Source organism: Narcine bancroftii, chromosome 1 (genome assembly GCF_036971445.1).
Source record: "Narcine bancroftii isolate sNarBan1 chromosome 1, sNarBan1.hap1, whole genome shotgun sequence".
NCBI classification, from domain to species: domain Eukaryota; kingdom Metazoa; phylum Chordata; class Chondrichthyes; order Torpediniformes; family Narcinidae; genus Narcine; species Narcine bancroftii.
The window spans coordinates 203,090,675-203,109,332 of record NC_091469.1 but is presented as its reverse complement, the minus strand read 5'-3'; the positions used below and the strand labels follow the sequence as shown (position 1 = coordinate 203,109,332).

General features: G+C 43.3%; 1 protein-coding gene across 9 annotated transcripts in view; it reads right to left on the bottom strand.

Annotated features, from left to right (window-relative positions):
* Positions 1-18,658, bottom strand: part of LOC138738252 (nuclear receptor subfamily 5 group A member 2-like) — a 70,429-nt gene that overhangs the window by 13,398 nt on the left and 38,373 nt on the right. For 8 of the 9 annotated variants that reach the window (XM_069888371.1, XM_069888375.1, XM_069888376.1 and 5 more), the window contains 2 exons: positions 8,499-8,618; positions 1,048-1,195 (listed from right to left, as the gene is read on the bottom strand). In XM_069888371.1, the coding sequence (XP_069744472.1) occupies positions 1,048-1,195; positions 8,499-8,618 (268 nt within the window). The remainder of the gene's footprint in view (positions 1-1,047; positions 1,196-8,498; positions 8,619-18,658) is intronic. The other variant, XM_069888379.1, reaches the window with a different exon arrangement.

Here is an 18,658-nt window from a genome sequence, read left to right as displayed (position 1 = left end):
GCTCAGTTGCTTTTCAATTTCTCTATTGCAAATATCGTGGCATACACAATTAAATAACTGAACATTTAATATGGAAAGACTATGATTGAGTATTGTAAATTTTTAAGCATCAAATGGGATCCATTTAAGCAGCCAGCTTCTTTACTATTCAATACAGTGACTCCACGCCTTTCATTGAATGTGGAGGCATTGGCTTTATCTGACTTGACATCACAAGGCTCAAGCAGAGTCCTCACATTATCTGGCCCAGGTCTAACATCTGGAAGGTTCCGCAGGTCATCTCCTCCTCCTCCAGCCATATTTATCAAGACCACTGCCTGATCTCCAGCCCAGCCCCCACAACTGCATGAGAACTTTGACAGTCAGGAAAATTATGCCCCCAGCTCTGCCAGCTGATCAAACCCCTGCCCCCAGCTCTGCCAGCTGGTCAAACCTCTGCCCCAGCTCCTCTGGTTGTCAAGTTCCTGCTCCTCAGCTCCACCAGCTGTTAAACCCCTCCCCCCAGCTCCTCCAGTTGTCAAACCCCTGCCCCCAGCTCCGCCAGCTTTCAAACCCCTTCCCGCAGTTCCGACAGGTGTCAAGGCCTAGAAGTGTTAAGGTTTTCAAATCTCCTGATATTTTTAAGTCCTTGGAAAAATCTAAACTTGTCACAAATATTATCTTAAAATTAAAAATATTAAACAGAAATAATAAAAGAAATTTAAATGAGCAGAAATACTTCCTTAAAAAACTTTCCATTCATATCCCTGCCATCCACACTTAAGCCAACAAAAACCAGAACAAAGTCTGGCACAAAAATCCCCCTGAAGTGCAAATAAGCTGAGTGGGACTGTGGAATAGACAGCAGTTCTGGGGATGATCCCAACATGCTGCGGAACATACAAATCCACAATTAATCATTGGGTCTCTGATGCTGAGATGCCAGACAGTTTGTACCTGATCCCTCTGACAGGAGGATGACAGGGGAAACTCTCTCACTCTGGGATCCTCTATCTGTTCCTGGGGAATAGGCAGTGCTCCACTTTATAACATAATCATTTGACTTACCAAGACTAAAGAGCAGGAGGAACTTAAAGCAGACGATGTCCCTCCGATCGACCTGCAGAGATTGCAACTTCACTGCCAACTCCTGAGCTCTTAGCACCAAGTTAATGAGAGTTGATCCTGCCTGGTTTGCGATTGTAGACAACTCAACCTGAACAACAAGCACAACATGTCACAAGTTTATTGCAGTTGCTGGCATGACAGTTTGCTGAGAAATTGAAGTCACATAGAACCAGAAACACTCCAGCAAAGAAGCATGCCCTTCAGCCAATCTCGTCTGTATCAAACTATTATTTTGCCTCGCCACATTGACCTGCGCCCTGACGATACCCCTCCGTCACCCTCCTATCCATGTATTTTTCCCACATCCACCACCTTCTCTGGCAGCTCATTTCACACTTTGTGTGAATAATTTCCTCCAAATGTTCCCCTTAAACATTTCACCTTTCACCCTTAACCCATGGACTCCAGTTCTTGTATCACCCAAACTCAGTGGGAAAAGCCTGCTTGTGTTTCTCTATGCCCCTGATAATTTTGTACACCTCTATCAAATCTCCCTTCATTCTTGATGATCCAGGGAATAAAGTCCTAACCAGTTTAATCTTCCCATGTAATTCAGTTCCTCAAGTTCTAAATTCTGTGATGGAGAACTGGTCCAGTTTGAAACAGTACAATTCCTCACTCACAAAAACCCTGCCCTTTTCCCAGAACAAAGAAAACATTACTCAGATGTCTCATGTTTCAAGGTTATCAAGTTTCTGGTAGTTTCTCAAACTACATAGACACTCATCCCCATTCATAATACCTCAAGAAGGAAATGGATCTGATTGTGCAAAACATAGTGGAAAGTTATACCCGCATAAACCAGGGCATCAAGGAATAACTGGGCATCTTATAGGGGCCATCAGGACCCAGTTCAGACAAAAGATCTTTAGTCTTGGGCTGAATAGTGGTGCAGTTAGTAGAGCTTCTGCCTCACTGCACCAGTTTCTCAGGATCAATCCTAATCTCGGCCACTGCCTGTGTAGAGTTTGCATCATTGTCCTGGGACATTGTCTCTAGGAGCTCTTGTTTCCTCCCACATCTGGTAGGTGAGGTGGCCACTTGTGTGTAGGAGAGTGGCCCAATCCTGGGGAGGGGGAAGGGGAGTTGATGGGAATGTTGGGAGATTAGTTTACAGAGGACATTAGCAGAGAATGGGACTGCTTTGTGAGCTAGTAATAGATTTGATGAGCTGAAATCGCCTCCTTTCTTGGATGGAACATGAAAATGTGGCTCTGTTTCTCTCTTCACAGATGCTGCCTGAACTCCAGACCATTTCCAGCATCTTCTGCTTTTATTTCACATTTCCTGCAACTACAAATTTTATATTTTTATTTTCCTATTACATCTTTGACACCATCCATTGCTAGGTAACCTGACTTCTGGTGTCTGATGTTAACATTTCCTACAAGAGGTGTGAAAGTCAAAGCAACTGAACCATAGCAGAAGGGAGGGTTGTGGAGGATATGTGAAGGAGCAGGAAACCAGGCCATTCTGCCAGCTTTTCCCTGATATCAGTAGAATATGCCACACCTCAGAGGTAATGTTCACCTTCCTTTTACAGAATTTTGGGGGGGAAAATGGTTAATTGATTAAATAAAGTTCTGTAGTTCATCAATAAACATGTAATGTTCCAAATGTTCCAGTCACTAACTCATGCCAAATGTGCTTTTTAATATTAGACGTTTCAGATCGAAAACCCATTTCAGGACAAGAGGAGAGGGGTGAATAGGTGATTGGTGGAGAGATGAGGGATAAAGGATGATGGATAGATGGAGCCAAGTGAGGGATGGATGAATGTCAGATGGAATCAGACAAAGGGGAAGTGGATGTGGAGTTGGGGGGGGGGGTGGAGGGTGAAGCTTCTGATAGTAGGAGATTGGTGAAACCATAAAGGGAGAGGATAGTGTGGGAGGAGATGTGGATGGTGGACAGGTGGGGTAAGTGGAAGGAACTGAGTAATGGTGGGGGGGGGGGCAAATGGGCTGGTTGGAAAGAATGGGGTGTGAGGATGGTGGATTAACAAGGGGACAGAGAGGGAAGAGTTCATGTCCAGCCATTTACACCACTGCATGGTGCAGGATTTTCACACTTGGTACATGTCAGGTCACCAGGTCCAGGGGCAATTGGCCAGAAGGAGACACCAGTGTTCGGTCGCAATGCTTGCCCATTATGTGCAGGGTGAGATGAGTGACAGCTGTCAGTGAACCTGTCACTGCCCCCACCCTGAACTCTGTGTGGAGAACAACAGCAAAGCTTAATTCTGGTGACATTCCGTCGCACTACCCTAGAGAATCCACACCAGCCAGACCTGGACAAGAATTTAAATCCCCAGTCACTCGAATGGTGATCATTGTTATTTATATTATTTATTTCAGGAAGGGTTGAATTTAAGAGCAGGAGGTTCTGCAACATCTGTATAGGGTACTAGTGAGGCCACACCTGGAGTACTGCATGCAGTTCCAGTCTCCTTACTTGGGAAAGGATAAACTGGCTTTGGGGATAGTGCAGAGAAGGTCCACCAGATTGATTGCAGACATGAAGGAATTATGGGCAAAGACTGAATCACCTGGGTCTGTATTCTTTGGAGTGTAGAAGGGTGAGTGTGATCTTTTAGAGACATAGATAATTCCAGAAGGAATAGGTAAAACAGAAGTTGGAGGTTGTTTCCACTGTAGGCGAGACGAGAACTGGGAGATGTAGCTTCAAGATTCAGCGGATCAGACTGAGGATGGAGATGAGGAGGAACTGCTTCTCCCAGAGAGGTGAATCTGTGGAATTCTCTGCCCAAGGAAGCAGCAGCAGCTGCTTCACTGAACGTATTTAATAAAAAATGATAGGCAGAATAGGGGAATTAAGGGCTGTGGGAAAAAAGCAGGTCAAGGGGGCTGAATCCTGGGCTAGATCAGCTGTGATCTTGTTGAATGGGGGAGCAAATGAATGGGCCAGATGGCTGATTCCTGCTCCTGTATCTTAAGGTTTTGTGGTGAACTGCCAAACTGTATTGTATTCCTGATTTCCTGATTACCTGGCTCCGCCCTGTCCTGTGACTGTACCTGCAGACCCTCCCTCTTTTGACCTTGTAGAAAGTCTCCATCACCCTGATCCTTCCCCAGAAAGCCCAGATCACAACAGGATGAAGTCCTTGTCCATTGCGAATAAAAGCCTGCAGATCAATGACTCAGTGTTAGTTTCTCGAGTTATTTACTGTGCGTCAGGTCTATATTTTATATTAATACTACTCAGATGTAATGTAACTCAGATAGGCTCAAGGTGATTCATTCTGAGAGTTTATACCTGGGTAGGAATGGTAGGGCCCTGGAGAGTGTTGAATAGAGAGACCTTGGGGTACAGGTACATAGTTCCCTGAAAAAAGTGACACAGGTGGACAGGGTGATAACAAAGGCAAATGGCTTGATAACCTTCAATGGCCATGGTATTAAGTTTAAGAATTGGGACATTATGTTACTGTAGCACAAAACAATGATTAGGCCACACTTGGAGTATTGTGTGCAGATCTGGTCATGGACTAGGAAAGGTGAGTCTAAGTTGGAGAGGATTCAGAAAAGATTCACAGAGATGTTACCAGCTCTGGAGGGCTTGAGTTATAAGGAGAAGCTGGATAGGCTAGGACTAACAAGGAACTAACAAGGCAGAGAGATTGCATATAGAGGTATATAAATGTATGAGGTGTAGGTAGGGGATGACAGCTGGAGTCTATTTCCCATGGTAATGGTCTCTAAAATGAGAGGACATAGATTTAAGTTGAGGGGGAGAGGTTTAAGGGGATCTATGAAGTATTTGAGACATGGAATGAGCTACCAGAGGAGGTGATGGAGGCAGGAACAGGAACAACATCTAAGAGGCATCTGGACAGCTACTTGATTAAGCAAGGCACAGGGGGATAGGGAATTAATGCAGACTAGTGAGATTATCTAGTTGGGCACAGTGGTGAACAGACAAGATAGGACCAGAGGCCTGTTCCTGTGATGTACAAGTCTGATGTTATTACTTCTGAGTATTAATGCATTAATGATTCTGTTTTTGTCCTTGTTTAATAATTTAAACCTCTTTGCCTGACTCCACCTTTGCTTGAAAATTCGTTTTCAAGAGTTGTAACAATAACGAAACTTCCTGGCAAATCAAAAGCAGCCTTACAAAATGACTCAAGACCATGGCAATTCTCAATGGACAACATTGCCAGCAATATCAACACTTCAGAACAAATTCTTAATCTGCCTGACTCTAAGGTTGTGTGTTCATTTTCACTGCTACCATGTCTGGAAATACTGTAATTATTTCTGTCTAAAATTAACTTCAGCCTTGTAAATGCTGGGGTCTGGTTCCCAGATCACTTGCAGTAAACACCAAATTTTGTGTGGGAAGTGAAGGAGTGCATTGACGGAAATCCATCACTGCTGAGTCTGCCTGTGGTCTGTGGACGGCAAGTGGTCACTCTAGGAATCAGTGCTTGTCCCTGGTGCAGAAACAATTCCAGACACAGTCAAACAGTTGTGGTGCCAATTGCTAATCTGACTTCTTCCCAGCTGAGAGGGAAGTTTTATCTTTGTCACGTCTCCGCAGTTTCAGAAGTTGATTTCTGAAAGGCGACAATTGGCAAAATAGTGGCAGGTTTTTATAAATATGCAAACCAGTACATAAAGCAAAGCCAGAAGATTGCTGTGATTCACTTGGGAAGGAAGTTTGGGAACCTGCTCAGGATCACTGGTTTCGTGAACACATTCCAAACCACGAGCTGCTGCTCACATTTCCCCCTCTTTCCCATTTTGTTTTTTGTCTCAACACCCCATTGTGCCATCTAATCTCTCTTGCTTTCCAAATACTGCCCTTCCTCACCCTCCTCTTCTTGCCTCCTGTTTTATCCTTAACTTCTCCCAGTCCCAATGAAGGGCCATTGCTCCCTTTGCTGATGCTGCCTGAACAGCTGAGTATCTCCAGCAAATTCTTTTTTATTTCAGGTTTTCAGCATCTGCAGTTTTGGGGTATTTGAAACCACAATACTGGATGGTTACTGTAATTGGTTGAGGCATTTAAACAATATTCCTGATTATGTAGTAAACTTTCATCTGTTTGAAATTTTGATTTTCACTGCAGACCACCTTCACCACTTTAATCTCATCATCAAATTCTATTTGATTAAATTATATCCATCTATGTATTTTTCAAAGCAAGGAAGGGGTTGAAGCAATCTTCTCCACATTTGATTAGTTACCACAAGGAAATTGGCCCAAATACAGTTCATCTTAGATGGGCTTATGTTGGCCCTCATGTCCAAAATTGGCTTAGTGATGGGAGGCAGAGGGATTGGAAACTGTCACTAGTGGTGTGCCACCAGGTACCACTATTTGACCATCTACATGAATCCCATTTGCTCACACTGGATCATATCCCTCTACGCCTTTCCTGTTTAAGTGCTTGTCTTCATCTCACCTAACCATAGTGATTCATCTCACTCACCTCCTTCTCTAGCAACCAATCTCTGGGTAAAAGTAATTCGCCTCAAATCCACCTTACAATTCCTTCCTCTCATTTTAAACTGATGACTTCCAATTTTTGATGCCCACGCCGATAAAAATATTCTGACATTCTACCTTTTCTCTCCCTCTCTTCATTTTATATGTTCATCCATCCCTCTGGTGTCAACAGCCCTTTATTTGCATCTAGCCAACCATCACTTGAGTTTTAAAGTTCTCCTCCATGTTTTCAGCTGTATCCTTGTCTCGCCGCGATACCTCATTGTAACTTCCTCCAGTTCTCCTCCAATTCTGGCCTCTAGTTCAGGTCTGAACATATGACCTCCACCAGGGTAAGCTGGCCCACAAGTGTAAGGCTCATGGGATCCAAGGCGAGCTGGCTGCTCTCAGTTGTGTTCCACAAGGATTGGTGCTGAGACCAATGTCATTTGAAATATATATTTTTTCATATATTATGAACAGATAATACACATTAATTAATAAATCATATTAAGCACTTTGCATTTAAATGGTCGTGTTTTCCTTCACTGCAGGAAAAACAAACCCAGACTTAAAATCTCCTGCCCCTCACTAAAGGCTGCAAATTCAGGCAACATCCTGATGAATTTTCTCTGCGCTTTCTCTAATGCAATCCCGCCCATCCTGTAGTGTGGCAACCAGAATTTTCTAGAACAATCCAAGTGCAGTCTAACCTGGTTTCATGAAGTTGCAGCCTAATGGTGCAGCTGTTACGTTCTGTGCTTCAACACATGAAGGCAAGCATGCTATATGCTTTCTTCACCGCCTTGTCTACCTGTGTTATCATCTTCAGGTAAATATGGACTTGAATCTCGAGGTCTCTCTGTTCATCAACAATATTTAGCACTTTACGATTTACTGCATATGCCCCACCCTATTTCACTGCCCAAAATGCAGCATCTCACACTTATCAGGATTAAATTCCATCTGCCAATCTCCGCTCAACTTTCCATCAGAACGATGTCTTGTTGAGGCTTTAGGCAAGACTCCTCACCAGACAGCACCACCAACTTTTATGTTGTCTGCAAGCTTACTAATCACACCTCCTACATTTATATCAAGTCGCTAATATATATTTCAAATGACATTGGTCTCAGCACCAATCCTTGTGGAACACAACTGAGAGCAGCCAGCTCGCCTTGGACCCCATGAGCCTTACACTTGTGGGCCAGCTTACCCTGGTGGAGGTCATATGTTCAGACCTGAGCTAGAGGCCAGAGTTGGAGGAGAACTGGAGGAAGTTAAAATGAGGTGTCGCGGTGAGACAAGGATACAGCTGAAAACATAGAGGAGAACTTTAAAACTCAAGTGATGGTTGGCTAGATGCAAATAAAGGGCTGTTGACACCAGAGGGATGGATGAACAGGGCAGTGCAAGATGGCATGCAAACAGTGGAGTGAGGAGCATTGGCCAGCAGTATCTGGGAGAGTCAGCAGAAAGAGCAGGGACAGATTCAGGGAGAGATTCCGTGGTAAACCTGTTTGCAGACATAGTCCAGAAAGAGATAGTCCCAGTGATGCCAATAGTGCAACTGGTTTCAGGATGATTGGGGCAGACCTAGAGGGCTGAAAGGCCTGAGTCCACATATGACTCTCAACTCAAGCATGACCAAGAATTAGAGGCCGGGGATGAAAGACAACAGATTTGGTCTCCCCAAGATTTGTACCCATCCAGTACCCACTTGTACCCAATACAGGATGTTGGACAAATGACCTAGGAGGTTAGAAAGAGAGGAGGAGCCTGGTGTCAATCACTGGTCTCGGTGGATGTCGTCACTGGGAAGCTAGTTCTCCAGCTCTGGTGTTCTGCGTAAGTGATCACTGCTATTAGGGGGTCCCTGTGGTTCTGGACACTGGGCCTGGCCCGTGGGATAATCATGATAACCCCTGAAAGGGTCACCTCTTGGGCTGTCACCAGGAGGATACTGTTTTCCTTCCCGTGGTAAACCTGTCTGCAGATATGGTCGAGAACCAACAGCTCACTCCAGCAGTTCTGTAGCAGCTTCATTTGGTCATCCACCTGCAAATCAGAAGAGAAACCCGTCAGGGACTGAGCTACAGAGACTGCCCCACTCCATGCCCCACTATCCCAATGATGAGCTCCTCACTCTGACAGGTCAATGTTGATTTTGTTAAGTTGTAGCAATGAACGTATGTAGCAAGTTCGATTCCCTGGATATTGATGCAAGTCCAGCGTCATTAAATGCATCATTTGGCTGCTCCTGTCTCTGCAATTCATTCTGTTGACTTCACTGGGACTGAATTTCAGAGGTGGAGCACACCATACCAACACTCCGACAGTATGTGATTGCTGGGTGAATCTCTGAGCAACATGTACTCTGCATATTTCCTTCCCTACCTAACAATCATGTCCCATCACAGACCTGGGCAAGAACTACCCAGTAAGTTCTGATAGGAACAGCAAGACAATTCAGATACAAGGCAACCACTGAAATGAACAGATAATACACATTAATTGATAAATCATATTAAGCACTTTGCATTTAAATAGTCGTGTTTATATTTGGAAGTATTTACTTTTTGCATTGCGTCCCCATGTTTAATGTGTAATCATGGAATTAGAAATGGTTTATTGTGCAGTAATAATGTAAAGACCTCAGCAAACTGGAACAAGGTGCTCTAAAATTAATCATTAGTTGTATCTATCGCATATGACCTTTCAATTAGTGGGGCATCATAGGTTATGGGGAGAAGGTCAGACAGTGGAGCTGAGTTGGAATATAGATCAGCTCATAATTAAATGGTGGGACAGACTCGATTGGCTCAATAGCATATTTCTGCTCCCACATCTTATGGTTTTATAGTCTTATTAGTGGTTCACGTCTCCAGAATGGAGGACCATCACCTTCCAAAGATCGTGTTATATGGCGAGCTCTCCAATAGCCACCGAGACAGAGGTGCACCAAAGAAGAGGTACAAGGACTGCTTAAAGAGATCTCTTGCTGCCTGCCACATTGACCACCGCCAGTGGGCTGATATCGCCTCCAACCGTGCATCTTGGTGCCTCACAGTTCGGTGGGCAGCAACCTCCTTTGAAGAAGTCCGCAGAGCCCACCTCACTGACAAAAGACAAAGGAGGAAAAACCCAACACCCAACCCCAACCAACCAATTTTCCCTTGCATCCGCAGCAACCGTGCCTGCCTGTCCCGCATTGGACTTGTCAGTCACCAACGAGCCTGCAGCAGACATGGACATACCCTTCCATAAATCTTCGTCCGCGAAGACAAGCCAAAGAAAAGAAATGGTTTATATTAAGCTTCTTCAATTATAAAGAGTTTGTTCCTTCCAAATAATCATGAAAGAATGGTTGAGAATGGTGTTGAGGAACTCGTGCAAACATACCCCCACCCCCATCCCACCATTCCTTGCAGATTATGTGTGCACATAACCTTCCAAACTCCCCCCCAGACCCATTGGGCTGGACCATATCCATCTACTTCCTAACCCTGGACCAGCTCCACTCCCAAACCCCAGATCAGCTTCAATTCCCAACCCCAGACCAGCTCCACTTTCTATTCCCAGACCAACTCCACTTCCAAAACCTGGACCAGCTCCATCCACTTCCTAAGTGCAGACCAGCTTCAATTCCCAACTCTGATCCATCTCCATCCACTTCCCAAATCAGGACCAGCTCCACAAAGTGGAGACTCACTGTATGCCTTTTGGTTGACAAAAGTTAAAAATTTCATCTATGTTACATTCTAAATGTATTATTACGTGACTATAACAGAACCTTTACCTTTACTTCCTAACCCCGCACCAGCTCCACTTCCCAAACCTGGACCAGCTCCACTTCTCATCTCCAGATCAGTTCTACTTCCCGATCCCAGACCATCTCCATCCACTTCCCAACCCTGTATCATCTCCATCCACTTCCCAATCCGGATCAGCTCCGTTCACTTCCCAAGTGCAGACCAGCTCCACTTCCCAACTCTGATCCAGCTCTATCCACTTCCCACACTGCTCCACTTCCCAAGCTCGGATCCAGTGAGCTGGACATTCTCCACCTCCCTGCTCCCTATTGTCTAATTTTGCCCTGTGCCATCATTATATTCATTCCTGCCCCCTGTCCTGTCACAAACCTCTCTGCTTTTATTTGTTCCCTTACGCACTGAGATCCCAAGTCCCTCTTCTGGTGAAAGGCTGACAACAGCTCCGCTTCTGACATTGTCGACAGTGGAAACGTTAGCTGTTTCTCTCCCTACACGGGCATCCTGACTAGCCAAGCATTGTAAAGGGCTTTGTTTTTTTTTTGAATATTTTATTTTAAAAGACCCAAGCTAATGTATACAAACAATATAGATATTTTCTTATCAAACAATATAATATACAGAGTCCAGTATTTTTCCCCGTTTCCACAAATATTAAATAAACCATAAAAGGCAAAGGAAAAATTTTTTAAACTAAAAAATAAAAATTAAAGCACACGTCATCTGTACCACAACCTTAATTCAGTCTCTTTATTTATCTGTCAGGACAATTGTATCTTAACTCATTTCTTAAGTGGGGGGGGGGGGGGGTATAGATCATATCTGTCCCCTTGTGTGCCTCAGGTATGGTTGCCACACTTCAATGTACATGTCCTACTTCCTTCTCAAGTTAGAAGTCATCCTCTCCAGGGGAATGGAACTCTACATTTCCGTACTCCATCGTGTAATACTCAGTTGAGAGTTGGACTTCCACGCAACCACTATACACTTCCTGGCCTCCGACAGCGATCTTCACAAATTGAATTTGGTGTTTGGATAGTCTAGACTGTACTTCGCTAATATCTTCCAGAAGGAACAAATCTGGGTCTTGTGGAAACTCCACTTTTGTAATTTTTTTAAGATGTTCGCCCCAGGTCTACCCAGAAGGATCTTATCTTTGCACATAGCCAAGTGGAATGGATAAAGGTTCCAACTTCTACACTACATCTGAAAAGCATATCTGAAATTTCTGACTTTGATTTATGTAAATTTTCTGGTGTGAGGTATAACTGATGCAGGAAATTGTACTGTGCCAGCATATATCTAGCATTGACAATCCCTGTAAAGCTGTTTAGACACAAATCTTCCCACCAAATTTCATTAATCATTATACCCAAGTCCAACTCCCATTTCTCCCTTGACCGGTATAATCCTAGTTTTGGACCCCCACTCTGGAGTTTGAACTGCATTCTAGTAATAAACTTAAATACGTTCCTTGTTGAATTAGAATCTCCATGGTGCTACACTCTGGCAGAGTCATTGGTTGTCCTAATTTATCTCTTAAGAAAGATCTCAATTGTAGGAAGCAGAAGAATGTTCTATTAGATAACCCAAAATGAATTCTCAATTGCTCAAATGACATTAGTTTCCCTGACCATAATAGTCCTTGATACACCTGATCAGTTTCTGACACCAGGTGTCCAGGATCCTGTTGTCCAACATCATGGGTATTAAATTGTTCTGGGTCAAGGGCATATTAGGAGACAGCCAACCTTCAATCCAATGCATTGATGTTTTTTTTTGCAATATTTGGTATATTTGTTTTAAAATGGGATTATTTGGTGTTCTAGTTATATATAAATTCTCCTGCTGTCCTTTACCATATCATGTGTAGTCCAATTTGTGCCCAGGACAGGGGGCCCCTCCTCAGTGAGGTAATAAATCTCACTTGAAAAGCCCAATAATAATTTTTTGAAATCTGGCAGTTTTACATTCCCATGTTAATTTTTCCATGGAGACTCTAGCCACCTTCCCACTCCACAAAAGGTTTCTGACACATTCATTGAGCATTTTGAAGAAGCACTGGGCCCCTGTTCTGGGCAGTGTTTGGAAAAAGACATTGTAGTCTTGGCATCACCTTCATTTTTATACAATTTACTCTGGCCAGTAATGTTATGGGCAGAATTTTCAATTTAGCCATATCCGCTATAGTTTAACTTATATTTATTGCTTAAATCTTTTTCTACTCTTACTCCTAAATACTTATACCTTCTTGTTGCCACTTAAATTGGTTTCCTTACTGATATGGTTTGCAATCCCTTTTAGTCAAAGGCATAATTTCACTTTTGTCCAGATTTATTTTATATCTTGATACCTTCCTATAATCTTCCAGTGCGGTCCATAGACTGGCCAATGACCCCCTTCCCCACCCCCCCCCCAGGGTCTGTCAAATATATTAACACATCCTCAGCAAATAGATTGATTTTTTGTTCCACGTGGCCCACCTTATACCCCTTTTTATGTGGGTCTCATCGAATGGTTTCCACCAGTGGTTCAACAGAGCTGGTGACAAAGGACTGCCCTGACTACTAAATTCACTCAGCGGGAACACTGGAGATCTTTGTCCATTTGTGATCATTTTGGCTTGGAGCTTATGGAATAATGTTCTCACCCAATTTATAAATGTTTGTCCCAATCCAAATGTTTCCAGTACCTTAAATAGGAAATCCCATTACAATCTATCGAAGGCCTTTTCCACATTGAGAGATACAGCCACCCCCAGATCCAACCCTGATTGTGCCAGATGTATTATATTAAGTAGATGTATTATACCTGCAGTTTGCCTTTTTTGAATGAAGCCAGCCTGATCTGGATTTGTCAATTTTGGCAAATATTTTGCCAAACTATCAGCCAACATTTTTGCTATAATTTTATTATCTGCGTTCACTAGTGATATTGGTTGATAGGTTGTGGGTTTCAATGGATCCCTGTTTTTTTGGAATCACTGTAATAATTGCTATCAGAAAAGACTCCGGGAGTGTATGTGTTTCCATCGCCTGATCTACTACCTTCATAAGAAGGGGTATTAAAAGGTCCTTAAATTCTCTATAAAATTCAACAGGGAACCCATCCTCTCCCGAGATTTACTTGCCTAAGAGTGCTCAGAGTTTGTTCAATATTTTCTCTTGAGAAGGGGATATCCAGTCCATCTTTCTCCTTCTAATCCAAATTTGGCAGTTCTAATGCATGCAAGAAGTCGTCTATTTTAGTAGGGTCTCCCTTTGATTCTAATTTATACAGTTTTTTATAGAATTACTTAATGTATCATTTATTTCTTTTGGTTGAATCACATTAATTGTCCTCCAGACTTCTTCTGACCTCACCTGCCAGGACAAGACTTTATGGGCCTTTTCCCCCAGCTCATAATATTGTTGCTTTGATCTTAAAAATCTTCACTTTGATCGTAAAGGGCTTTGCTTTATAAACTAGAACACCCACTCCCACTCCCTTCCATCAACTCCACTATAACTTCTGTTGCTTTGAAAAAGACATCCTGCTCCAGTCACATTCTCTTCACTCCTTCCCATTAGGAGTGTGAGATCACACACTACCAGATCCTTTCCAACTATTATCAGACTCCTGAATGACCCCCACAATAGTATAATTACAGTATATTGCCTTTGCTCCATGCCAGATTATCTCTCACTCTCTCTCTCTCTGTAACCCTGCCCTTTGTACTGTGCCTTACATGCTGTACTATGAATGGGATGTCAAGCCGGACTGCTCACTACATGTTGGTATATGTGACAATACACTAGTTGAAGAAATAAAATCGCTGGGGATGGGGTGTGTGGGTCGATGCACATGATATAGCCCTGATTCCATGAAAACAGCAAGGATGATTGTCACAGGATAATACAGACAGGCAAATGAAGGACAGTGATGCCTCATCTTACCGAGCAAAAAAAACTTGACTCTAATATCGAACTTACAAATCTGCTTCCCAGAGAGAATGCAGGAGAGCAACCCAGAAACTGCAGCGATCACGGCAAAATACAGGAATTTATTTACAGGAATACAGTAGTTCAGAAATAAAACCAACACTCCGCAGGTCAGGCACATCTGTGGAGAGAGAAACAGCTAATATTTCAGCTTGAAGACCTATCAGTAGAATTGTTTATTTTTGCCTGATCTGCCGAAGGTCTCCACAATTTTCTCTTTTATTTCCAATTCTTGTCACCCACAACATTTTGCTTTTATATTATTGATTATGATTATGAAAATAGTTTGGGCTCCAGAATTTTCAAATACTTCTGATTTTTGGCAGAATTTTGTCTTGGATGTAAGCATCTGTGCCTTTAACAAACTTGTGATCTGCACACTGATTTGTAAGCATGCAAAGCAAAAGCTCATTAGTGATGTTATGTTTTATCTTTTCTGACCTGGAGCTGGGAGGTTTTGATGACTGTTTTTAATATGAGAACTGCAGAAGTCCAGTCCAACATCTGACCTCTTTGGCCAACCCAAGAGTCTGTGGGATTATGTCTCCTAGTCACTCTCAAAACCCAGCATTAGCTGCAGCAGGCTAACCATAACTCAGGTTACATTATGCCAGCTTGCAGTCGACTCTCAATCAGAATATGGGCAGTCAAAACATAATGAGGAATTAAAGATTTATCTTTGTATTACGTTGGGAGTTTATAAAGGGTTAATTATCAGTAGCTTAAAAAGGCAAAATCCAAATTGCAGCACATTTCACAGCAACTCACTGCCCTTTACAGCTAAAGAAGTACTTCTGATACCAGATCTCTGTTGTAAGGGCTAACACATGCACAACAAGATCCCATAACAATGAGTGATGGTGATAATTTAATGGTTGTAAGCAAAGGACCAAGACAGTAGAGTGGAGTCTGCAGAGTGCCATGGGATCTTTTATGTTCAGATGGAAGAGAAGATGGTGGCATGGTTGATGTAGCAGTTAGTGCAATGCCTTTACAGTGCCAGCACTGTCTGTAAGGAATTTGTACGTTCACCTTGTGTCTGCATGGGTTTTCCTCAGGGGCTCCGATTTCCTCCCACTGTTTGGAATGTACTGGGGATGTAGGTTAATTGGGTGTAAACTGGGCGGCGTGGACTTGTGGGCCGAAATGGCTTGTTATCGTGCTGTATGTCTAAATTTAACTTAAATTTAAAATTTAATGGACCTCACTTTAATAGTCCTTCCGACGGTTCAACACCCCCTCAATTAGTCACCAGAAGTCGGCCAAGTTATCTGAGCATGGAGTCTGGAGAGGGGCGTGGATCTCCTGTATTAGAGGTGGAAGCTTATGCCATAATATTTCTTACTGCATTCCTTCCTCTGGTCTTCAAGCATCATTGCTTTATGTGTTACCTCTTGATGCACTGGGCCATTCCCCAGTTCAGTGCAAGAAGTAGCTGTGATATAAAAAAAAACTAGCAGTTGCTTCTGCCACAGAGGGAGTAATGCAAAATCTCACCAGATCTCTTCCTGGGAGGCAGAACTGATGAACTTGATAAGGTTTTCACTGCAGTGGAGAAGGACATGGGATGATTTACCTGAATTCTGACAGGACTCAACAGACTGGGTTTGGGATGAATGTTTCTCTTGTTCAGTACAAGGGTCAAAGTCTCAGGTTATAGACAAGAAATTTTAGACTGAGGTGAGCAGCAACATCTTCACTCAGAGGGGAATTGGGGTTAATGGACTGTCAAGGTCAGGTCACTGAATGTACTTAAGATATACATTAAGATACATTTCAAAACACAAATATACATCAAGAGGTGTGACAAGAGTACAGGAGTATGATGCAAAGATCAAGCAAGACTATATTGAATGGGACTGTAGAATGCCCCATTCCTGCTTCTAATTTCTAAATTGCTGTGTCTCGCTTGAGGATCTGGAACCTGCTGTTCCTGATGGAGTGTTTGCTGGTTGTAGGAAATTGACAACTGGGAAATGGTGCCTTCCTACAAGGTCAATATCCCTGTAGAATTGGTGTCTATAATGAGGGAACATGCAGAGGGAGCAGAGCACCACTGGGCAACATGGAGATTTGAAAAAGGAGGGTCTGTTATTTTTTTCCCCAAGGTTCCTCCAGTGTGTGGTCTAGGGTGGCTTGGATCTGTACCTCATCCACTTCATTGTGTAGGAAATGCTGAACTCCCTCTAGTGTCTGGTCCACAGTGACCTAAAATGTCTCAGGTGATGATGTCATAACGTAACATATTTGGACATGTGATCAAAGCCCCTCATGGTGTTGATTGTTAGATGGCGTTGCCTTTCTTATCCACACTTCACTGTACAAACGTGTGGATCAGGTCCCACTTGGTAATGACCTTCACCCTGCCAAGAACGCCACAGTTATTAATACATGTTATTATAACATAAAATCTGGTTTGGTGATTCGAGTGCCCAGGAACGCAAAAAACTGCAGCAAGTAGCCCACACATCCAGTGATCCAGGCACTAGGTGGCGTTCACCTCCCACCATTTGGTAAAGGGTGACCTCTGACCCCCAACCCTTTGGGCACCACCACTCTGGGAGTTTTCCAGTTATTCTGTGCAGTGTCGACCAACACAACATTGATTGAATTTGTATGATGCCTCCCCAGTGTGAGTCTTGGCAACACCTAGTGCCAACTGAGCCTGTTACAGTTTGCCTTGGTGTCCCAGTTTACTGGCTACCTGGGCTTTGTGCATGAAACTATGATTGGATCTGCTGGTTGCTCGAGGGGATTATCCAGACTCTATTGCAAAATGCTCACCCCAGATCATCCTTCCATTCCAGCTTCAACACTTTAGGGTAATCTCTTCCTCACAGAATTTGTCTTTCTCTGTGCAATTGACTGCTGTGATTGATTCCTGTAATATCCCTTGATACGCTCAATATTTTTATATTTTTTTTAATTTAGACACACAGCACAGCAATAGGCCCTTCCTTGCATGAGTCCATGCCCCCCCAAATACTCCAATTAACCTACAACCCCCATATGTTTTGAAGGGTGGGAGGAAACCTGAGCAGCTAGAGGAAACCCACACAGACATGGGGAGAACGTACAAACTCCTTGCAGACAGCGCTGGACTCAAACTCTGATTACTGGCACTGTAATACTATTGCGCTAACTGGTACTCTATCCGTACCACCCAAGTAAAATCCAAAATCGATGTAAAATCTGGCACACTTAATGGCACTTCAGGTGCATGGGATCCAATAAAATGGTCCACAAATCCAACCACAGTCAACATGATGGAACATCAAAGACCAGTCCCCACTCATTCTTTCAAGGGAGTGGGGGTTGGGGGGCGTGCGCACACACACACACACACACATTTTGAGGCATGTGTAACTCAACTTCTGATAGGTGCATAGCTGATGGCCCAGGTGTTCATGTCGATGTTACAATGTTCCAGCAGCCATCAGCGGGAGGCAATGCCTGTCTGATCACCCACCTATCAGTCCAGGTCCAGAAGCAGTCCTGACAATTGCGGTGGTGGCTGCTGCTGGGAAATGTTTTTGGCAACTCCCAATCTCAGTACCAAACCATGCTACAAATTTCCAGCCTCTCACAGTACTGAGCCATTACCTGCTTCATGTAAACTGCCTGGGATCTAGGATTCCCTTGGCCACAGCATTAGACCGTCGCTCCCTGAAGCCCACTGTTACAGACATAACCTTCCTGTACAGAGGCAATATACCTCATGCTGTTGAATTTACTAGTCCGACATCTTTCTCTGAAGCAATTTTGCAACCAGTCTTGCTGTAAAAGTATTGTACTTGTCGCCCCTTCTTTTTTTAATGAGAATGAGGTTATTTCCATAAACATAAGTACAATGTACAGATGCATTGATATTCTTAATTGCTGCAACCACGCAGGTATGTAAGATGCAATCGTATAACTTAAATCATCCCTTATGAAAATAAATAATAAATATAATGGATAAATATTCACAGTTCAAGTGATGTTCCAATAATGCAGAGAGATCTCTTTGTGGTCTTGTTTATGATTAGGATAGTAAGTGGAGGATCAAGAAGCTGACAGCCATTTGATAAAAATTGTTCTTGAACCAGAGTTGCTGGTCTTCAGGTCTGAAGGTAGCAGTGAAAAGTGCTTGTGACCAGGGTGATGGGGGCCCTTATAACGCTGGCTGCCTTCTTGAGGCAGCGCCTCACATAAGTCTCTGCGATGGATGGGAGGTCGGATCCCATGATGGACTTGGCTGGGTTTGCTACTTGCTGCAGTTTTTTGCGTTCCTGGGCACTCGAATCACCAAACCAGATTTTATGTTATAATAACATGTATTAATAACTGTGGCGTTCTTGGCAGCAGA